The sequence below is a fragment of the Somniosus microcephalus genome, chromosome 22 (genome assembly GCF_052327205.1).
Source record: "Somniosus microcephalus isolate GS21.2 chromosome 22, FLI_Smic_1.0, whole genome shotgun sequence".
Lineage (NCBI taxonomy): Eukaryota > Metazoa > Chordata > Chondrichthyes > Squaliformes > Somniosidae > Somniosus > Somniosus microcephalus.
The window spans coordinates 9,546,758-9,570,549 of NC_141008.1; the positions used below are offsets into that span (position 1 = coordinate 9,546,758).

A 23,792-nucleotide genomic window follows, 5' to 3' on the forward strand; every position below is an offset into this window, starting at 1 on the left:
GACGGTCGGGACTGGGAACTAAATATACCAAGTTATAAGGTCTACAGGAAAGATAGGGAAAATGGCAGAGGGGGAGGAGTAGCCTTCATGATTAAGGATGAAATCACTTCAAAGATAAGAGAGGATGTAATGAGAGGTAAGTGGGCAGTGGAGACTTTATGGGTAGGATTAAGAAATAGGAAAGGATTTAAGACTGTAGTGGCAGTTATGTATAGGCCCCCTGGTAGCAGCTGTGAAGTGCTAGATTGTATAAATGTAGAGATTAGACAAGCATGTAGTAAAGGTAGAGTGGTTTTAAAGGGGGCTTTTAACTTTCATATAGATTGGGATAAGCAGACCAGTGCCTGTCAGAATGGTAGTGAATTTCTTGAATGTGTCTGGGATAGTTTTCTACAACAATATGTCCTAGAGGCAACAAAGGGGCATGCCATATTAGATTTAGTAATGAGTAATGAGACAGATTTAGTTAACAGCCTAACTGTGTGTGAACATTTATCCAATAGCGATCATAACATGATCGAGTTCAATGTAGCATTTGAAAGGGAGAAACGCGAAACAGCTACTAAGACTCTAGATTTGGGTAAGGCCGACTTCAAAGGGATGAGACAGAGACTGTCCACAGTAAACTGGGCAAATCTGTTAATGGGTAAAACGACAGAAGATCAGTGGGAGATGTTCAAAAAGGAATTTAAGGTGATACAGAACCAGTTTATAGTCCTGAGGGGCAAGAGCCCTATTTGCCAAAAAGGACAGCCATGGACGACTAAAGAGGTAAGGGACAGCGTTAAAACTAAAAGAAAAAGCATACAAAAATGCAAAAAATAGCAGAGATCCTGGCGAATGGAAAAAAGATACAAAGAACAGCAAAGGTTCCTAAAACAGACAGTAAGAGCTATAAAAAGGGAGTATGAAAAGAAACTTGCAAGGGATATCAAAATCAACACTTTTTTTACAATTATATTAGGAAAGAGGGTGGTCAGGATCAATGTTGGTCCCTTAAAAACTGAAAGCGGTGATATTGTCAATGATAATAAGGAAATGGCAGACATGTTGAATAATTTCTGTCAGTATTTACAGAAGAGGAAGAGGATAGCATGCCAGAAATCCCAAGGAAACTAAATCAGGGACAGGGACTCAATAAAATTTATGTAAGTAAAATATCAGTAATGAGGAATATAATGGCACTTGTTCTGGACCATGTTTACATGCAGATAGCACCCTCTGGTGGTGGTTATTGTGTTAGCAGTGTGTTTGTATGAAACAGAGGTCATTTGACCTTTGTTCCTTTCTTCCTGTGTGAGGTCATTTGACCTTTGTTCCTTTCTTCCTGTGAGAGGTCATTTGACCCTCGTACCTTTCTTCCTGTGTAACCCAGGAAGTAGAATCCCAGGAAGTAGAATTCCAGGAAGAACCTGGCAGTAATGGAGGATTCCATAAGGGATTCACAATCCAATGTAATCTGATTTCATATGTTAGGCCAAGCGCAATATCTGTGAGTATCTTTGTTTGTTAGCATAATAGCAACGTTGTCAGAGTAGTATTTTGACAATAATATGTTTATAAAAGGTTAATATTTGATAGTTACAGAAGTGAGTCCAAATGTTAGTTAGTTATACAATTAATCTATTCTACTGTTGTAAATATGTTTATATCTTGTGTAATATCGAATGTATAGTACTCAGTTTATGTACAAAACATACTTTATCTTTGTTTACAGTTTCACAAATTTGTTCAAGTAAAGGCTTCAAACAGCAAACGGCTTCACGAAGAATTATTTTGAATAAGTGTTTAACTTGCTGGATAACTAGATAGGAGCACGTCTAGCGCGGCCAGTACAGTGAAAAGATAGCAATACGGCTAGCTGTGAAGAGCGGAGCAGGAGGAACCCTGTGTAAGCCTTAACCTCGTAGAGCACATCTACCTCACATCAACATGTCAGAAGATAATAACGAAAATGCTTTGCAGCGAGGAGAAGACCTTAAACAGGCAGACGAAACTTTAGAAGGTGACAATCAGTCTATAAGCTCCGGTTACGTCAGATCGCAAGCTGGTTCACGGTCATCAGGTGGTTCTAGAGTAAGCGTGACCATCGCCAGAGCACGGGCTAAGCTGGTGGCAGCTCAAGCCAGAGCTGCGCATGCGAACAGTGAAATAGAAATAAAAGTAAGACAGGCCCGTCTCCAAGCTGAACCCCAAGCAGAACAGGCCCGACTCCAAGCAGAACAGACCCGACTCCAAACGGAACAGGCCCGCCACCAAGTGGAATGCCAGGCTGAACAGGCCCGCCTCCAAGCCACATTAGACGCTCTGCAGCAACAAAAAGAGATAGATGCTGCATTAGCCGAGACACAAGTATTCGAGGCAATTTTGGAGGGAGTTGATCCCGAGACAGCTTACAAACCTTTAATTCCCGTTTCATGGCAGAGTCCACGACAGCGCACCATAGATTACGTGAGCGACCATGCCGACATACAGTTTACAGGAGAAAGGGATGAAGGCCCGCACATCTCTACAGACGCAAGCACTTCGTATAACATGCCACAAGTTGCCAACCAAGGTCAAAGCAGACGGCGTGCCTCAAGCCGCAGAGTCTCCCCCAGCAGAACGGAAGACACGGTGCAGAGGAATAGGATGCTGAATAGAGAAAGTCGGAGGCAAATCCCCTCTCGGTTCCTTGAGACCCCCAACAGAGCCCCCAGCCAAGGCAACCCTGGCACAGGTCCCAGCACCTACGACCTTGCCAAATACCTTGCACGCACCCAGCTGGTGACTTCGGGGTTAATGATGACAGGCCGGAGAATTATCGGGCTTGGAAGTCCTGCTTCCACGATGCCATATCGAGCTTAGACCTGTCAGCAGGAGAAGAGCTCAGCCTCCTTATCAAATGGCTCGGCCCAGAGTCCGCCGGACAGGCCTGCAGGATAAAAGCGGCCAATGTGGGACAGATGCCAGAGGGGTTGAAGAAGGCTTGGGCGAGGCTGGAAGAAAGCTACGGCTTGTCCAAAGCCATTGAAAGGGCTCTCTTTGACAGGTTGGAGAACTTTCCGAGGTTGACGAGTAAGGAACCCCAGAAGCTCCGCGACCTTGGAGATCTGCTGTCGGAACTTGAAGCCGCAAAGCAGGACGGCTACCTACCCGGCCTATTGTACTTAGACACTTCCAGAGGGGTAATCCCATCATTGAGAAGCTTCCATTTAACCTGCAGGAGAAGTGGATAACGTTTGGATCAAAGTTCAAGCTAAAGCACAACGTGGCATTCCCACCATTCTCTGCGTTCATTAAATTCATCCGTAAAGAAGCCAAAGCCAGGAACGACCCCAGCTTCAACTTCTTCTCCTCCCACCCAGCACTTGCCAGAAGAGACAAGTTCGACAGACATGGAAAGACACCAATATCTGTCCGCAAAATGCAAGTGTCCTCAACTGAGCACACAAAGATTCAGAAGAAACTTGAGGATATGAGCAAACAATGCCCTATCCACAACATGCCCCATCCTTTAAAGAAGTGCAGAGGCTTCAGGGAGATGTCCCTGGAAGATCGGAAACAATATCTTAAAGAGAACTCTATATGTTTCAAGTGCTGCTCTTCCACGAGCCATCTCGCCAAGAACTGCAAGGTAGATGCAAAATGCACTGAATGTGAAAGTGATTGGCACATTTCAGCACTCCACCCAGGCCCAGCTCCTTGGAAGTCAGAGACGCCTCCTCCCGTTTCAGAGCACGGTGGGGAGAGAGAGGGAGCTGCCGGTCCGGAGATTACATCCAGGTGCACCGAGGTGTGTGGAGAAGGAGTGAGTGCAAGAGCATGCTCCAAGATATGCCTCGTTAATGTGTACCCTGTAGGATGTCGCCAGGAATCTGAAAAGATGAAAGCACACTTCTTAGAATTTGTCAAGAAAATGCTTGTCAACGATCATGCAGAGATAGCTCCTCCACTCCAGGAAGGCCAAGAGTGTTGGTACCTCCCTTCCTTCGGAGTCTATCACCCCAAAAAGCCGGAACAGATCCGCGTGGTGTTTGACTCCAGTGCACCATATCAGGGAGTCTCTCTCAACGACGTACTCCTCACAGGGCCCGATCTTAACAACAGCCTCTTGGGAGTGCTCATGAGATTCAGGAAAAGCCGATATCCAGCACGTTTCATTGCTTCGTGGTGAGAGAAGACCACAGAGACTTCCTCCGCTTCCTGTGGTATCGGGACAATGACCCCAATAGAGACATTGTGGACTACAGAATGCGTGTCCATGTCTTTGGGAATAGCCCATCCCCTGCTGTCGCCATATACGGACTAAGGAGGGCTGCCAAGGAAGAAGACGACGACTTTGGCAGTGATGTGAGAGGGTTCATCGAATGAGAGTTCTATGTCGACGACGCACTGAAGTCATTCCCGACCGAAGCAGAGGCCATCAGTACCCTCGGACGAGCCCAGGAACTACTTGCACTATCCAACCTCAGGCTGCATAAGATAGCCTCCAACAGACCAGCAGTGATGGAGGCATTCCCCCCTGAAGATCATGCTAAGGACGTCAAAGACCTAGACCTCTTCACTGATGACCTCCCCTTACAGCGTAGCCTAGTGGTGTCGTGGAACATAGCAACAGACACGTTCACGTTCCAAGTCTTAGACGTCAAGAAACCCTTCACACATAGAGGAGTGCTCTCTACAGTCAACAGCCTATACGACCCTCTCGGCTTCTTAGCCCGTCACCATACAAGGCAGGCTGTTCCTCAGGGAACTCTCCACACGCGCTGAAGAGTGGGATTCACCTCTCCCTGAAGAGCTGCAAGCAGAGTGGGACAGATGGAGAGACTCACTCCAAGACCGACAGGAGATCCGAATACCTCGCTGCTATTCGTCTTTCTCTCCCTTAAATGCCCAAGTCAAAGAGCTTTGCATCTTTGCAGACGCATCCGCTAAGGCCATTGCAGGTGTGGCTTATCTGAAGGTCACCACTCAAGATGGACAAAGCAAAGTCGGCTTCGTCTTTGGTAAGGCCAAGTTGGCACCCCAGCCAGACCTCACCATACCCAGATTGGAACTGTGCGCAGCAGTATTAGTAGTTGAGATTGCAGAGTTCATAGAAGACGAGATTGATCTGAAGTTCGACAGCATCACATATTATGTAGACAGCAAAGTGGTGCTAGGATACATCCATAACCAAAGTAGACGGTTCTACGTATACGTGAACAATAGGGTCCAACGTATTCGACAGTCCACGTCCCCCGACCAGTGGAGGTATGTCCCTACAGACCTGAACCCAGCTGACCATGGGTCTAGATCTGTAACAGCGTCCCTACTCAGCAGCACGACTTGGCTGTCAGGACCTGCTTTTCTTCAGGATCCGTTCCCACACTTCTCTGAAATCAACGAATCATTCGACCTACTCAACCCTGTTTCTGACTGCGAGATACGCCCACAAGTAATAGCGAACGTTACTCAAATCTGTAAGGACCTGATGAGCACCAAATGCTTCGAGCGTTTCTCCAAATGGAACACTCTCATAAAGACGATAGCACGCCTAAGCCATATAGCTCATACCTTCTCCCAGCCTACGCAAGGGAGTAACTGCCATGGGTGGCACATCTGTCGTAAGAGTCCCTCTGAAGAGGAGCTCAAGAGAGCCACAATCCTTGTGATAAAGAGTGTCCAACACGAGTGTTATGCAGAAGAGTTGAAGTGCATAGCAGCAGAATGCAACCTACCTCCTCACAGCAGTCTAATGAAGCTGCATCCTATCATCGACACCGACGGACCGTCTCGGAGGTGGTTCTTCTTTTGTCGCCAGAGGACTCCAGTGACAAGTAGAGTTCGGACTATGTGGAGTCGTTAACGACCCCAGACGGGGAGTGTTCTGGACCATGTTTACATGCAGATAGCACCCTCTGGTGGTGGTTATTGTGTTAGCAGTGTGTTTGTATGAAAGAGGTCATTTGACCATTGTTCCTTTCTTCCTGTGTGAGGTCATTTGACCTTTGTTCCTTTCTTCCTGTGAGAGGTCATTTGACCCTCGTACCTTTCTTCCTGTGTAACCCAGGAAGTAGAATCCCAGGAAGTAGAATCCCAGGAAGTATAATTCCAGGAAGAACCTGGCAGTAATGGAGGATTCCATAAGGGATTCACAATCCAATGTAATCTGATTTCATGTTAGGCCAAGCGCAATATCTGTGAGTATCTTTGTTTGTTAGCATAATAGCAACGTTGTCGGAGTAGTATTTTGACAATAATATGTTTATAAAAGGTTAATATTTGATAGTTACAGAAGTGAGTCCAAATGTTAGTTAGTTATACAATTAATCTATTCTACTGTTGTAAATATGTTTATATCTTATGTAATATCGAATGCAGAGTACTCAGTTTATGTACAAAACATACTTTATCTTTGTTTACAGTTTCACAAATTTGTTCAAGTAAAGGCTTCAAACAGCAAACGGCTTCACGAAGAATTATTTTGAATAAGTGTTTAACTTGCTGGATAACTAGATAGGAGCACGTCTAGTGCGGCCAGTACAGCACTAAAGAGTGACAAATCCCCAGGACCAGATGGTTTCCATCCCAGGGTTTTAAAGGAAGTAGGTGAGTACATTGCAGATTCCCTTACTATAATCTTCCAAAGTTCTCTCGATTCAGGAACCGCTCCTTTAGATTGGAAAATTGCACATGTCATTCTGCTATTTAAAAATGATGAGAGAGGAAAACCAGGGAATTATAGACCAGTTAGCCTAACATCTGTTGTCGGGAAATTGCTAGAGTCTATAATTAAGGATAGACTGAACACCTCAAAAATTTTCAGTTGATCAGAGCCAGCATGGATTTGTGAAAGGTAGATCACGCCTGACAAACCTGACTGAATATTTTGAGGAGGTGACTAAAGTAGTGGACAGGGGAATGTCTATGGATGTTATTTATATGGACTTCCAGAAGACATTTGATAAAGTCCCACATAAGAGACTGTTAACTAAGGTAGAAGCCCATGGAATTGAGGGCAAATTATTGACCTGGTTAGGAAATTGGCTGAGCGGCAGGAGACAGGCAGTAGGGATAATGGGTAGGTACTGAAATTGGCAGGAGGTGATCCCGCAGGGATCTGTGTTGGGGCTAAACTATGCACAGTATTTATTAACGACTTAGATGATGGCATAGAAAGTCATATATCCAAATTTGCCGATGACACAAAAATAGGTGGAATTGTAGGCAGTGTAGATGAAAGCATAAAATTACGAAGGGATATTGACAGATTAAGTGAATGGGCAAAACTGTGGCAAATGGATTTCAATGTAGGCAAACGTGAGGTCATCCACTTTGGACCTAAAAAGGATCGAACAGGGTTACTGTCTAAATGGTGAAAAGCTAAAAACAGTGGATGTCCAAAGAGAACAGGTACAAAAAATAATCGAAAAGCCTAATGGGATGCCGGCCTTTATATCTAGAGGACTAGAATACAAGAGGGTAGAAGTTATGCTGCAGCGATACAAAGCCCTGGTTAGACCACACCTGGAGCACTGTGAGCAGTTCTGGGCACCACACCTTAGGAAGGATATATTGGCCTTGGAGGGAGTGCAGCGTAGGTTTACCAGAATGATACCCGGACTTCAAGGGTTAAGTTACGAGGAGAGATTACACAAACTAGGGTTGTGTTCCCTAGAATTTAGAATGTTAAGGGGTGATCTGATGGAAGTTTTCAAGATATTAAGGGGAACAGATAGGGTAGAGAGAGAGAAACTATTTCCGCTGGTTGGGGATTCTAGGACTAGGGGGCATTGCCTAAAAATTAGAGCCAGACCTTTCAGGAGTGAAATTAGGAAACACTTCTACACACAAAGGGTGGTAGAAGTTTGGAACTCTCTTCCACAAACGGCAATCGATGCTAGATCAATTGTTAATTTTAAATCGGAGATCGATAGCTTTCTGTCAATCAAAGGTATTAAGGGATATGGGCCAAAGGCGGGTGTATGGAGTTAGGTCGCAGATCAGCCATGATCTCATTGAATGGCGGAATAGGCTCATGGGGAAGAATAGCCCACTCCTGCTCCTATGATTCTATCCCCTCCTCTGCTGCAGAATTACACAGCATCTCGGTCAGGGACCATTCTTCCCATAGAAGTGAGGGTTACCACAGCATAAAGCTTTCACGCCACTGGATCCTGCTATGCCACCCAGGAGACATCTGCCACATCAGGCGGTCTGCAGTGCACATCTGTATTGGGGCGTGACAGACATTATTTTTAAGGGCAGATTCTCCTGTGTCAGGGAGGCATCAGCTGAACAGATCCCACAGCTTGCAACAGGCGACAGGGTTCCTTTGAGCGCAATGAGTTGCACATGGTACCTTTGTGGGTATCAGGCTTCTTGTATCAATCCTTCATAATGAAAAAGGGTTTACTCTCAATTAATGTTCAGGGAGTATCTGACCACAGTAACACCATTGTGTATGTCAGTGGCTGATCTCCAGCCAGATGCTGTGACGCCTTCATTGTGCCACATTACATGAGGAAGAAGAAACACTGGGGATGGCTGTTAGAACAGGGCTGGCCTCTCTATCCATGGTGGCTTAGGTTCGTCCCATGTTCGATGGACCCCAGAAGAAATGTAGACAAAAGTGAGGGGCACACTCACCCTTTATGTTGCTCCTGATAACAACACGTTTCCTCCTCGCTTGCAGCAGGGATAAGTGGACTAGGTGACTGAATTTACTCAGTCGTTAACCTCCCTCCATGTAACCTGCGCCTGTGCATTTATAGGAGTTTGGCCTTCAGCTTCGACAGGATCACCTTCCTTGCTGCACCTCTCCCAGCTGGTCCAACGCACTGTGACCCCCACTATCTTCCTGGTCTGGGGGTCAATTTCATATGTAGGATGGACTCCCAGCGATATGTCCGCACTTCAGTAGGGGTCAGCATGGCAGGAGAGGGAAGTGAGTTGGTACTGCAATGGGGAGTCAGTATCACAGGAGGGGGAAGTGTTATGGTGCTGCACTGGGGAGGATGAGCCCTGTTTGTTCTCTGAAAACAGTAGTGTTAGCACTGTGAGCTCCGGAGCCTGGCTGTTACAATGAATGGATCAAATTACACATTGCTAAGATCTTGATTACTCCAGCAGCCAGAATCAAATTACACATTCCAGCCAAACTGCTGGGTGTGTCTTGTCCTCCAAGGGTACCAATCGGAAATTTGGTGTTGCAAATAGACACGATCGAAACTGTATCAAAGGCCTTACTGAAATCCAAGTACACCACATGCACCACCTTATCCCTTTCGAACTCCTTTGTCACACACAGTTAGATTGACAAGGCCTCCCCTTCATGAACCTATAATGACTATGTTTCATGATTTTAGTTCTGTCCAGATGCTCCATAATTAATATCTTTCATAAGGAATTCCATAACAGCACAGGAGGCCGCCATTTGGCCCATCATGCCTGTGCCGGCTCTTTGAAAGAGCTCTCCAATTAATCCCACTCCCCTGCTCTTGCCCCACAACACTGCAAAATTTCCTCCTTCAAGTATTTATCCAATTCCCTTTTGAAAGTTACTACAGAATTTGCTTTCAGACAGTGCATTCCAGATCATATTAACTCGCTGTGTGAAAAAACTCACCTCATGTTGCCTCTGGTTCTTTTGACAATTACCTTAATTCTGTGTTCTCTGGTGACCAACCCCTCTGCCAGTGCAAACAGTTTCTCATTATTTACTCTATCAAAACCCTTCATGCTTTTGAACACCTCTATTAAATCTCCTCTTAACTTTCTCTGCTCTGAGGAGAATAACCCCAGCTTCTCCACGTAACTGAAGTCCCTCATCCTGGGGAGGTGCCAGCAAATCAAATTTAAAGGGATGTGTGACTTCAAGGTAAGTGGCTGCATATGGGGCCAAATATCAGCTCCAAGTTTGCTAGTCCAAAGCGCAGGTAAACTAGTGCCTCATTGTGCACTTTAAGCTCCACCCTCTATTCTGAATAGGCACTGGGCAAAGAGATATCTTGCTCAGAGATTGACTGCAGCACAGACGGTTTGGGTGAATGGCCTGTTTCCATGTTGTAGCTTCTATGTATGTATAGCACACTTGGCTGGGGAGCACAGGAGAGGACTGCAATACCCCAAAACAGAGAAGGTTGTGATGGTGAACAGAAAAGTTGCTCGTTGCTGACAATGGCCAAGGAGCTGTGTGTTTGCGAAAGTCAATCACCATTGCCAGTAAGTACCTGGTGATGGAACCTTCCCATTGCAGCTTGAGCTCGGTGACAATCTCTCTGTCTTCGGAAAAACAAATGGGACCGAGAAAGAAATACTGGACTGCGGAGGTGGCTTTATGAGGACATGCTGTGGTGCCTTCATGAAGGTAGTTCCTGGGAAATCTGAAAGTGTGCTGGTCTGGGTAAACAAATATATTAAATACATCAGTAATACATTCCCAGCTGTTCATCACCCTGGAGATAGACACTACAACAGGACGTACTGACATTGCAAAATTAACAAAGGATTCAAGGCGGGCTATCAGTTGGTTCTTCAGTAGCTTCAAGGAATAGCCCTGGCTGATGGCAGTATTCTAATAGCCACATGTGTGCAGTCAATAAACCAAAAGGGTTGATGAGGGCAGTGCAGTTGATGTTGTGTATATGGACTTTCAGAAGGCAATTGACAAAGTGCCACATAATAGACTGGTTAGCAAAATTAAAACCCATGGGCTTAAAGGTACAGTGGTGGTGTGGATACGAAATTGGTTAAGGGACAGAAAACAGAGAATAGTGGTGAACAGTTGTTTATCAGACTAGAGGGAGGGATACAGTAGTATTCCTCAGGGGTTGATATTAGGACCACTGCTTTTATTGATATATATTAATGACTGGGACTTGTGTATAAAGGGCATATGGCACAAATCTCGGAAATGTAATAAACAGTGAGGAGGATTGTAACAGACTTCAAGAGGACATAGACAGACTGGTGAAATGGGCAGACACATGGCAGATGAAATTTCGATTCGACCCTTTATGCTCTTTGAAGAGTTTTTCAAATAGTCCCACTCCCCTGCTCTTTCCCCATGGCCCTGCAAATTTCTTCCCTTCAAGTTTTTTTTTAATTAATTCATGGGATGTGGGCGTTGCTGGCCAGGCCAGCATTTATTGCTGGGATGGTTTGTGGAATGGACTGCACGAGGGCTTGAGATTGGTGAAGTGTAAGCGGAAAAAGCAGATCTCCCTGAACATGCTAACGTAACTCTGGGAGGGCCTGGAGACCCTCCACCTTGGGTAGGGTCTGGTCCTCTCCGACGCCTCTGCGTATTCTTATGGAACCCCTCCTTATCCTCTAGCTCCGAAAGTAAAAGTCATTCTCAGAGGAATGTCCATCCTAGCAGCACAGGGTGGTGAATGGAGAGCTGAGCTTTCAATTGTGGGAGGGCAAAAATGAAAGAAGTTAAACAATCTAAAAATACAAGAATTAGGTGCAAAATTGACAATGGAGACCTTGCACCAAACTAAGTGAATCCGGAGCAAAAGAGACCAGTGAAGTACCAGCTCACACTCATTCCCAGTCTCGCTAATGCCTGTCAAAGGCCAAGAAGTGAGTTTGCTTCAAACCCATGTGAAAGGTGTGCGTAGCTGTATTTCTGGGACACAGCATACAAACTGCAGGTTGGAAGTCTTACCCGCATGACCTTAATGAGGCTAGTGTATGCCAGCAGCGTGAGCAACCCTGAGACCCTGAGCCAGACCAGAGAGAAGCAGGGAGTGTGTTCCCAGTGCACACTCGATGCAAAACTTTCTCCTCACATTTCTTGACCCCCGCCCCCCTCACGGTGGATACACACGTGCACCAGAAATACAGAGCAGCAGAAAGTTTACCTTTAGAATTCATCTACTGTTCCTTAAACCATCGCCTTTAACTAGTCCAGAAGTTTTTTAACTGCTGGTTATTTGTCACTTGGCAATATTGCTTCGTGTAACCAGAAAATGTTATAACAAGACGTCATTTATGAATAGTTTGAGCAGCAGGGACGATAAAGGTTCCTTTGGCGCTCCTTAAATCATTGCCCCCTCCCTCTGCCACTGCCTGTTCCTCTGCTTCCTACTGCCAAGCTAGTTTACAATCCAGCTCACCCACCGTCAGCCTCAACTGTTTTAAAAAAGTCTCACATGTAGAACTTTACCAAATGCCTTCTGAAAATCCAAGTCAATTCTATCCTCACTGGGTCTGTTATTCCTTGAAGAAATCTAAGTAGATTAATGAATTCTGACAACCTGCTTCTAAATCCATGCTTACACCTCCTGATGACCTCTGTGTTCTTTGTGTGATTATTGACAACATCCCACCACTGGTCCCAATGTTTTGCCCACTACAGATGTTAGGGTAACCTGGCAATGTCCGTGTTCATATCTTTCCTTTTTGTGAACACTGGAGGAACATTTGCTACCGTTTAGTGCTCAGGTAGGGTTCCAGGGCTCATGGAGTCTTGCCTAATTCTTTCATTTTCTCAAGGATTCTACTGCATCTCATTTGTACACCTTTAGGAGAAGATTTTACAAATTAGCCGCGGTGCACAGCTTTGTGCGTTGGGGAGGTCATTCGTTTTCATTTTCAAATGCTAATTGATAAAATATCCTCCAGAGTTTCCTGGCCTAAAGGAACTGAGGCTGAACTTGGTGAAAGTCTCTGTGAAAACTGATGTTTAATATATTTCCAGTTTCTTGCTCTCTCTTCCACCCTCCAAATATCTACATAGAATTAAACAAATTGACATGAAGTCAAACACTTATCAGTTCTATCGCAAAGTATTGAGGTTTTAGAAAAGGAAAATAAATCCGAATTAGCAGAGAGCTCTGCAGAGTGAGTCTTACCGGACAGCTAGATGGAATGACAGCGTCATGGGAGAGGCTGAACTGTGGAAATGGCCCGCCTTCCTGTTTCCCTGTAAAAGGAGAATTTCAGTGAGTGAATTATACCCAATGGGCAGGATTTTCATTGGGCCGTGGAGGCGTGATTGGAGGCGTGTGGGGGGTTAAAATTGCATAAACTGGTGGGCGGGCCCAAGCCCGCCTCCAAGCAATTTTAAATAATTCGTGTCTAGTGGTCCCGTCTCCGTCCTGCCTCCAAGAGACGGGATAGGCCGTTAAGGCCCTTAACAACCACTAAATTGGCTCTATAATGCCATTTTAAAAGGCCTTTGTGAGTTTAACCCTTTTCCCACGTGAAACACGCCTGTTCTGAAACACGACGGTGAAACCTGGTGGGAGCACAAGTGGATTGCTGACTATCAGCTGCAGCTCAAACATTAAAGAGCAGATTTGATCAGCAATCTTTTGCAGGTGGCAGGACTTAGTTGTCTCAGGTCTGGGGGAACTTTTAGAAGGCATAACCACAGCTGTGGAAGTTTGGAGCCTGACACCAATCTCCAGTGTGACCTCCTGGGAAACCCCTCTCGCCACCCTCACTCAGCGCTTCCTCAACTGAGGCATATACCAGAAGCATGGGAGCCATTTATTTCCTTCCCTTCTGGGCATTAGATGAGGAAGAAGACCAGCCGCGGCACCAGCAGAACCAGGAACAACAGCAGCACCAACAACAGCAGCAGCAGGAGCGCCAAGCTGCTGCTCACCCACCTGAAGCTGCACAGGCCAGAAGGGGCCAGCGCATGGAAGCCCGTCGGTGCAGGAGATACCCCCCAAACAGGGTCTACAGACACAGGGTCAGCTACATCAACATGTCTGAGCAGCAGTGCCAAAGGCGGCTCCGACTTTCGCGAGAGGTAGCGGGTGACATCTGCGCAATGCTGCAACAAGACTTGGAGCCCAGAGGACCAGGTGGACAACCCTTACCAGTGGCCGTCAAAGTCACCACCGCGCTCAACTTTTTTGCCTCAGGCTTATTCCAGGGATCAGCAGCAGACATCAGCGGCATCTCCCAGGCGGCCGCACACACTTACATCACGCAGGTAACCGATGCCCTCTTTGCCATCGCGCACAATCACATCCATTTCACCAAGGATCAAGCAAGTGTCACGGCGCGTGCGGTTGGATTAGCTAATCTGACAGACTTTCCAAGGGTGCAAGGCATCGTTGACTGCACACATGTGGCCCTTAAAGCAACCCCATCACAATCCAGGTATTTTTGTCAACCGCAAGGGCTTCCACTCCCTTAACGTTCAGCTGGTGTGTGGCCACAAGAAGGAAACTTTGCATGTTTGTGCCAAGTACCCTGGCAGTTGCCATGACTCCTTCATACTGCGCGAGTCTAGTGTGCCTCCGCTCTTCAGTCCGCCAGACCAACTTAACGGATGGCTACTTGGAGACAAGGGCTATCCCCTGAGGACGTGGCTAATGACGCCGTTGAGGAGGCCAGCCAACGAAGCTGAGGAGCGCTACAACTCCAGCCACATTTCCACCTGATCCATTATCAAGCAAACCATCAGTTTGCTGAAGATGCGCTTCAGATGCCTGGATAGATCAGGTGGAGCCCTGCAGTACTCAGCAGCCAGGGTCTCCAGAATCGTCGTGGTTTGCTGTGCACTTCACAACATGGCACAGCGTCATGGCTTGCAGATTCCTGAGGACCAAGTGGCTCCTCACTTATCCTCCTCAGATGAGGAGGAGGAGAGCGAAAACGAACATCTTGCAGAGGCCCATCAACCAGCGGCAGCAGTACGCGAGAACATAGCTGCCTGGGATGCAAGGAACGCACTCATCTTTGCCAGATTTGCTTAGCCTAGCCACTCAAGGACTTTTGCCTCGCCTCTTCTTACCTGAGCATCGACAATGGCCAAGAACCAGCTGACTCCTAGCAATTTGACCACCATAATGACAATTCCAAGTAATCCTAAGCCCTCAATGTGAAAGTCCCAATCGCGAAATGACACACGCCACAACTACGGCAGTAGCCATCAGATTTTTTTTAACATTACTGATCTGATGGCTTTTTCACATAAAACATCAAATTTCACCCAAGTGTCTACCCTTGTGACTATTTGTGCAGTATCTTTCTCTTACGCGTGCTCCTACGTGGTGCCTCCCCTGTGGCTTCAGCAGATGTGGAGGCCCCTTGCTCACTTTCCTGCTGCTCCTGTCTCGACACCTTTGGCGGGCGTACTCTGGGGTTGCAAACCTGTGAGGGCTCGTCAACAGTCCTGCGGCTGTGCAGGGGTTGAGACGCTGATCTCAGCTGGGTGTGGATTCTGGTGGGGCTCTGACCGAGGGCTCTGCAGTGGCATGGAAGTGTGAGCGCTTGGAGAGGAGCCCCCACTTCCTTGATGTCTGCCACCAACTTCCTTCTCATGGGTCAGGTCCCCCTCAGCGCTTGCAAGTGGCTTGAGAGCACCTTGCTGCACATCAGGGGGGGCCATGGGGACCCGTATCTGCACTGGCAGTCCTACTCAGAAGGACTTCCATGAAGGTCTGGTTTCTCTGCTCAATAGATGCCCATCGCTCCTCCAGAGATGTCATTCTATTCTGAGCACTCACCATGTTTTCTGCACTCTGGCGACTTATCACCTCCATGGAGGTGGACATCCTTTCCATGGTGATGCGTTCATGCACCAATGACTCTACAAAGGCTCTGCTCATGTTCGCTATGGACTCCTCCATTCGCTCCACACTCGCAGCGACCCTGGAGACAAAACCTGCCAGAGACTCCTACATCTGTTCCTGGAGTTCCAGCACCGCTGATCTTGTGGATGGACCCAGAGGCAGAGGGTCGACATGCAGCTGAGCCGAGCTGGCAGAGTCCTGCGCCCTCCGACGAGGACTCTCCACTGCTGTCCCTATCTCCACAATCTGCTGATGCTCACTTGTGAGCTGTGATACACCAAGTGACAACACTACTCTATGTCCCGAAGGTCCCACCGAGGTGTGAGCGTCTGTGCTGGTGCTGGGTGCGCTGAATTCTGCTGACGCTGCGCCCTCAGAGGTTGCAGCTTCCTCTGAGGAGTCTGGAAGCTCAGGCTCTTCCTCCTGGACAGTGGGGATGGGGGCTCTCGATGGTCCTGTGGGGGAGTAAAGGAAAGAGTTAGAGATGTGAGGTCAAGGTTACATGCACATTGCATATTGCAGATGATCATAAGTCCATCTGTTAGAGCTTCAGAATCATTATCAGCGACTCATGCAATGTCAATGAGAGAGATGTAAAACTATTCTGTCACCAGCTTGCTGTGATGCACCCATTTGTCCGTCCCCCACTTGCACATCATCTTCCACTCCGACGATCTCCAGGACCGCCTCCTCCCAGGGGGTGAGCTGGGCTACTGATGGTGGCCCTCCTCCTGTCCTCACTCTTTCCCTTTTATTGTGAGCTCTCTTTTCCTGCAATGAGGGAGACAAGTGGAGGTTGAGTGAGAATGAAGGAGTGAGTGTAGAGATTGCATAGCATAGATACTTAGAAGGAGACAAAGATGGAGTGAGGTGGCAAGACCAAGGGCCCTCCCTGTGTGTTGTCAGTTGTTTTCATAGCATCAGAGTGATAGGGAGTGTGAGGGCTGCATAGTTGAATAGTTAGGTGAATATGAGCATAGAGAGAAAGGGAATGGGTAAGGGTGCATGGATGTCAGTGTCAAGTGTGATGTGGAGGAAGAGATTGCTAAAACTGAGTGCTGGTGAGGAAAGGCAATGGGGATCAGATTGAGGGTGATGGGAAATGCATACTCACTTTTCCAGTACGCACAAGGTCATGAAATCTCTTCCTGCGCTGTATCCAGGTTCTGCGGGTAACCGTTAAGGAGTTGACCTCCTCTGCCACTTGCAGCCACACAGCCTTGGTCTGCTGGGGAGGCTTCTTCCTCCCTGATGAAGGGAAGAGCACCTCCTTATGAAATCTAGCTCCCTCAACCAGAGCCTGCAGGGCAACGTTGTTGAACCTGGGAGCAGCCCTAGGTCTGTCGCTGGCCATTGTGACTCCAGGTTCCTCTAACAGTAAATGCCAAAAGGTTGGCAGTCTGTAGAAGAAGCAAGGCTTGTTGCAGACCTTAAATGCAGCAGCAATGATGACGTCATAAGATGCGACATTCTGACTGGAAAAACTCATTTGCCAAGGGTTCCCACATGCTGGAACTCAATTGGACAATTAAGTTAAAATAGCATCAATCTCCCACATCAATTTATATTCGTGTGGATAACACGAAATGCGGATTTCACGACACCAACCCGCCCCTGAATGAAAATCCAGCCCAAAGTATCTGAACATATGGTCGGAGGGAGGGGACAAGCAAGCGTCTTCTGTGTCACACATCTATATACAGTTTAGTCATACACAGAAGCAATTAAAAAATGCAACACTCGCATAATAACTGCTTCAGCATCACAAAAGCTACCTTGCGCCATCTGAAAGCGGCAAAACTGTTTATAATGGGCAGTCAAACTAGGAGCCAGAGGCTTCTCAGGCTGTTCCTGCAACTGAGAACAAGTCCGTAAAGATGCTGGATGCAGAGAATCAACAAATCTGGACCAGCAAGGAATGAAGGAGCCTGGACCAGCAGGGATTGAAGGAACCTGGCCCAGCAGGGAATGAAGGAGCCTGGCCCAGCAGGGAATGGAGGAGCCTGGCCCAGCAGGGAATGGAGGAGTCTGGCCTAGCAGGGAATGAAGGAGCCTGGCCCAGCAGGGAATGAAGGAGCCTGGCCCAGCAGGGAATGAAGGAGCCTGGCCCAGCAGGGAATGGAGGAGTCTGGCCTAGCAGGGAATGAAGGAGCCTGGCCCAGCAGGGAATGGAGGAGTCTGGCCTAGCAGGGAATGAAGGAGCCTGGCCCAGCAGCGGGTGGGGTGGTTAATGCACCAAAATACAGGAAGAATCATAGAGCCATAGGGGGAGAAATTCGGTATCGCCCCATTTGGGGCGCAATTGTCAGCTGGGCGCAAAGTTTAGCGCCCGGCGCAAATTATCGCCGCCTACTGCTAAATTGGTCTCTTTCGCCCCTGGAGGTGATTGCAGCGCTAAATCAGGCACTGCACGACTCTCTTAAGGCGCTAAGCCGGAGGAGCAAGGCGCTACCTCAGAGGGCGGGCGCAGCACAGGTGTCAGTTAGCGATTGCACACAGACACGCTGGCGCCGGTCAGCTCTTAAAGGGGAGGATCGATCTTGAATTGCAGCCACACCCTGCGCATCGGAGTCCTGAATCTCGGCCTGGACAGAACTGTTGCCAAATCCTGAAGCCAAGGACCATGGAGAGGGCCAGGGAGCGAGCGCAGCGATTCAACGAGGGGGCCTTGGAGGCTCTGGTTGGCGCGGTGGAGCGCAGGTGATCTCTCCTGTACCCGGAGAGTGGCAGGAGGCCTCTGCCCAGCGAGTACCGAAAAGCTTGGAGGGAGGTGGCTCACAGAGTGACCTCCAGCAGCATGGTGCCTAGGACCCCTGTGCAATGCAGGAAGAAGTTCAACGACCTCACTCGGGTCGTCAGGGTGAGTGCCTTTTCCAGAAACCTCTTCATCCCTCCATCTCGACCTCGCTTTATGGCCAAAGGGTCTTGAAAGCCCCAATGCCCAGCACTCATCCAACACCTATGGCCCTTTCAGGAAACTCACACGCACATTCAGCACTTTGCACACAGTAAGGGCTATTCGACGATGGGAGGCATTTCAGCCAGGAGCATGGCTGCACACAGTAATGGCTATTTGACCATGGGAGGCATTTCAGCAAAGAGCATGGCTGCACACAGTAAGGGCTATTCGACCATGGGAGGCATTTCAGGCAAGATCATGGCTGCATATTTGCTCAGACGCCGTCCTTTTTCTTGCAGGGCAAGCTGGCGCATAATAGGAGACAGCAGCAATGGGCCGGGGGAGGCTGGCCTCACCTTCAAGCCCTGACCGATCTGGAGCAGCGAGTCCACCGGATTGTGGCAAGCCGGATGCTTGGCCCCGTCGCCACTGGAGACGCCGACCCCGTTCTGGCCAGCAATGGTAAGGTCATCACCTTTTTGACCTCTCTCCTTCCACTTGTTCCTCACAACAGCATCCTTTGACACTTTCGATCCAAATCAGTACATCGCTGCACTCATGCCTCCCTTGCCGCCACCCTGTCCTCACGCTAAAGCCACTCTTGTACCTCCCTGCTTTCAGATGGTGATTCACCAGGTGAGGAGACGGGCCCTCAAGCTGCCACTGGGAGTGAAGCTGAAGGCGAGGAGGAAGAGGAAGCCGGACCATCAGCGCAACCCTCTGCCGAGGCAGCCCATGGCCATACTGGGGACACGCCTTCCCTGGAGGGGAGCGGGGGGGAATGGTCTGATGAGGGTGAAGCTCCAGGACCCAGCGGGCTGCAGCAACGCGAGGGGAGTAGGGAAACTCGGGGACCTTCTCCCCGGAGGGAGAGTATGGCCTTGAGTCCTGCTGCACTGGACGCAGACGAGGTGCGGGTCCTCGCTGAAATGAGCGCCCAGGCGGAGCAAAGGCACACTGAGCGCATGGCTGCAGTGGCAAGGATGCCCGAATCCATTGGCAAGGAGTGTCCAGGACTTCGGTGCAGCACAGGCGTCTGCCACTCAAATGCTAAGTGTTGCAATGCAGTCAGTGGGTGGTCTCATGCAGATGCAGATTGAGGCCACGCGAGCACTAACTGCTGCCACCCTCGCTGGATCGGGCAGGTTTCCCCGGGGCTCTCACCACGCCGCAGCAGGCCAGCAATCTGTGCTCCATCAGATTGCTCCGGATGCTGAAGTGCTGCCCCGTGGGAGTGCCAGTGTGTCGGTCGAGCGGGGAGTTGCTGTCCTCTCTCAGGATGACAGCATTCCTGCTGCCAGCACTGTCACTTCTCCACTGCAGTTGCCACCACCTGTAGGACAGACTGCTGCCGCCCATGCAGAGTTGGAGCAGTCAGCAGCCGGGCCCTCCAGGCCCAGAGCTGGTCCAGGCCGTCCCCCAAGGGCATCTGCAGTCTCAGTTTCTGACACTCAGCAGCCTTCCCCCAGCCTTGCTGCAGCCACTGGGGTCCCAGTGCGGAGGAGCTGCAGGGTGGGAAGGGGGCAATTTCACAAGGGAAGCAGATCACCCTCGAAGGGCAAAAAGTAGGAGGTGTGGCAAAATGTTTTTCATTGTTTTATTGAAGGCCGAGGATCGTGGTCATATTTTTGTTACTGTTTTGGACATTGTCCCCAGGTTGTGAGAGCCAGTTATGTGATTGACAGTTTTTTTTTGTGTTTCTTTCGATTACTTTGTCATGCGGGAAGGATACACAGTTTTGTAAATAAAGAAGTGTCTTAAATCAAAATGTGGATGTTTGCTCTTTGCACTCATTGTTGCCTTGACCGGCTTAGGGGTTGCGGCACGGTTCCATTCAGGTTCTTTGAATGGCAGAAGCCATTCCCTCAGAGGGGGCCTAGAAGCGACTTGCTATAAGCCTCTGACGGACGGCCCTTGCACTTTGTGCCTCCCTCCTGTCTTGGTGCTGCTGCTCCTCCTCCTCCTCCTCTGCTGGTGCGCCAATGCCTGGTGACATTGGCTGGGTCCTGAGGATTGCCAGGTTATGCAGCATGCAGCACACGACAACGAAGTGGGAGACTCGCTCAGGCGAGTACTGTAGGGCTCCTCCAGAGTGGTCCCGACAGCGGAACCGTTGCTTGAGCACGCCGATTGTGTGCTCAACGATGTTCCTGGTAGCTTGATGGCTCTCGTTGTATCATTCTTCAGCAGGGGTGCTGGGTGAACGGAACGGGGTCATCAGCCAGGTGCACAGAGGATAGCCCTTGTCCCCGAGAAGCCAGCCTCCTGGGTGAAGCGGGGCCTCGAAAAGGTCTGCCACAGAAGTCTGGCGCAGGATGAAGGTATCGTGGCTGCTGCCTGGAAAGTGGGTATTGACAGCGAGTATCAGCTGTCTGTGGTCACAGACCAACTGGACGTTCAAGGAATGGAAGCCCTTTCAGTTGCGGAAATCCTCGGCATTCTCTTGCGGCGCCCGCAAAGCCACATGGGTGCAGTCAATGGCGCCCTACACCATGGGGAAGCCCGCTATTCTTGCAAAGCCCGTTGCGCGCTCTTGCTGCTGGTCCGGGGTCATGGGGAAAGAGATGTACTCTCGTTTCCTTTTAAAGAGGGCATGTGTGACTTGACGGATGCAGCAATGCACCGCGAACTGGGAGATATTGGCAATGTCCCCAGTAGCTGATTGAAATGAGCCGGTGGCATAAAACCTGAGAGCCACTGTTATCTTCACTGCGACCGACAGAGACGTCCTGCTCCTCAGTTGAGGCTGCAGATCTGGCTGAAGCAGGTGGCAGAGCTCAGTGACCACCTCCTTGCTGAATTGCAGCCTTCGCAAACACTGCTCCTCAGACATATTGATGTATGAGAACTGTTGGCGAAAAACCCTGGGAGGGTAAGGTCTCCTGTACCGAGGCCTGTTGGCCCTCCTCCGTCTGGCCATGATTGCCACTCTCTCTCTGCGTCTCTGAGCCCTCTCAATGTGATGGAGAAGCACGATGTTCCCATCCATTGCAGCCCCCATAGTATGTGGGCAATCAAAGTTATGCCGGTGAAAAAGCAAAGCAACTACAAAGTTATGGTCAGAAGCCAAAACTACCTCAGGCAGCATTGACTCCATACAGAAGTCTCTCTTTCTCCCTTTGTCTCTCTGCAAATCTCTCTCTCTCTCTCAGAACGAGTGGTCCAAAAATGGCTGCCACACAGAAGCCAGGAAGAACCCCCTTTAAATAGCGCCCCCCCAGCCCCACAGCGACTGGGAAGCGTTCCAGTCAACCTGTCATTGGTAGCGACAGGCGGAAAGGAGGGGGGGGGCGCCACTGAATTTCCGGTCCGGGGCGCCCCAAGGGCGTTGCACTCTCGAATGACGTCAAGATCTGCGTGCACAGGAGAGCGGGCGGTATGGTTTAGCGCCGCCTCTAAATGTCCAGTCAATTTCGCGAGAGGCGCAGGTTTCGCCACGCCCGGGCGCTAGTTGGTTAGCGCCCCACTTATCGCACTCTTAAGGCGCTAATGGGTGGCGCTCACAACTGAATTTCTCCCCCATAGAATCTTACAGCACAGAATGAGACCGTTCGGCCCGTCGTGCCTGCAGGGGTTTGGTAGGGCAGTCCAATTAGTCCTACTCCCCTGCTCTTTCGTCATGGCCCTGCAAATTTTTCCCCTTCAAGTATTTACCCAATTCTCTTTTGAAAGTTACTATTGAATCTGCTTCCACCACCCTATCAGGCAGTGCATTCCAGATCACAACAACTCACAGTGTAAAAAAATTCTCCTCATCTCGCCTCTGGTTCTTTCACCAACTACCTTAAATCTGTTCTCTCTGGTTACCGCCCCTCCTGCCAGTGGAAACACTTTTTCCTAATTTACTCTATCAAAACCTTTCATGATTTTGAACACCTCTATTAAATCTCCTCTTAGCCTTACCAGTTCTAAGGAGAACAACCCCAGCTTCTCTAGTCGCTCCACGTAACTGAAGTCCCCCATCCCTGGTCCCATTCTAGTAAATCACGTCCGCACCCTCTCTAAGGCCTTGACATCCTTCCTAAAGTGCGGTGCCCAGAATTGGACACAATACTCCAGCTGAGGCCTAACCAGTGATTTATAAAGGTTCAGCGTAACTTCCTTGCTTTTGTACTCTATTCCTTTATTAATAAAGCCAAGGATCCGGTTTGCTTTTTTAACAGGCTGCTCAACTTGTGCTGCCACCTTGAAAGATTTGTGTACGTACACCCCAGGTCTCTCTGTTCCTGCACCCCCTTTAAAATTGTACCATTTAGTTTAGAAACATAGAAATAGGAGAAGGCCATTGAGCCCCTTGAGCCTGTTCCACCATTAAATGAGATTGTGGCTGAAATGCGACCTGACTCCATATACCCACTTTGCCCCATATCTCTTAATACCTTTGGTTAACAAAAATCTATCAATCTCAGATTTAAAATTAACAATTGATCTCACGGTCTTTGTGATGGCCCGGATATGTGGTCAGAAGCTCATCTCGGGGTCAAATATGACACCAAGGTTGCGAACAGTCTGGGTCAGCCTCAGACAGTTGCCAGGGAGAGGGATGGAGTTGGTGGGTAGGGAATGTAGTTTGTGGTAGGGCCTGAAGACAATCGCTTCGGTCTTCCCAATATTTAGTTGGAGGAAATTTCTGCTCATCCAATACTGGATGTCGGACAAGCAGTGTGACAATTTAGAGACCGTGGAGGGGTCGAGAAAGGTGATGGTGAGGTAGAGCTGGGTGTCGCCAGCGTACATGTGGAAACTGACGCTGTGTTTTCGGATGATGTCGCCGAGGGGCAGCATGTAGATGAGAAATAGGAGGAGGCCAAGGATAGATCCTTGGGGGACCCCAGAGGTAACAGTGCGGGAGCGGGAAGGGAAGCCATTGCAGGTGATTCGCTGGTTCCGATTAGATACATAAGACTAGAACCAGGCGAGTGCTGTCCCACCCAGCTGGATGACGGTGGAGAGGCTTTGGAGGAGGATGGAGTGGTCAACCGTGTCAAAGGCTGCAGACAAGTCAAGAAGGACGAGGAGGGATAGTTTACCTTTGTCACAGTCACAAAGGATGCCATTCAGTACTGTGCAGGGGCAGGAACCTGATTGGAGGGATTCAAACTTGGAGTTCAGAGAAAGACGGGCTCGGATTTGGGAGGTGACAGCATGATCAAGGACTTTGGAGAGGAAAGGGAGGTTGGAGATGGGGAGGTAGTTTTCAAAGACGGAGGGCTCAAGAGTTGTTCTTTTGAGGAGAGGGGTGATGGCAGCAAATTTGAAGAGGCGGGCGACAGTACCTGAGGAGAGAGAACCGTTAACAATATTAGCTAACATAGGAGCCAGGAAGGGAAGTTGGGTGGTCAGCAGTTTAGTGGGAATAGGGTCGAGGGAGCAGGAGGTGGATC

At 49.0% G+C, this 23,792-nt stretch overlaps 1 protein-coding gene across 6 annotated transcripts in view; it reads right to left on the bottom strand.

The window, feature by feature from the left end:
- The window catches only part of mlxipl (MLX interacting protein like), a 273,904-nt gene that overhangs the window by 59,648 nt on the left and 190,464 nt on the right, over nt 1-23,792 (bottom strand). For 5 of the 6 annotated variants that reach the window (XM_085964155.1, XM_085964156.1, XM_085964153.1 and 2 more), the window contains 2 exons: nt 12,828-12,898; nt 10,197-10,365 (listed from right to left, as the gene is read on the bottom strand). The exons of the other annotated variant lie outside the window; for it this stretch is intronic. In XM_085964155.1, coding sequence (XP_085820281.1) covers nt 10,197-10,365; nt 12,828-12,898 — 240 coding nt within the window. The remainder of the gene's footprint in view (nt 1-10,196; nt 10,366-12,827; nt 12,899-23,792) is intronic. 6 annotated transcript variants of the gene reach the window in all.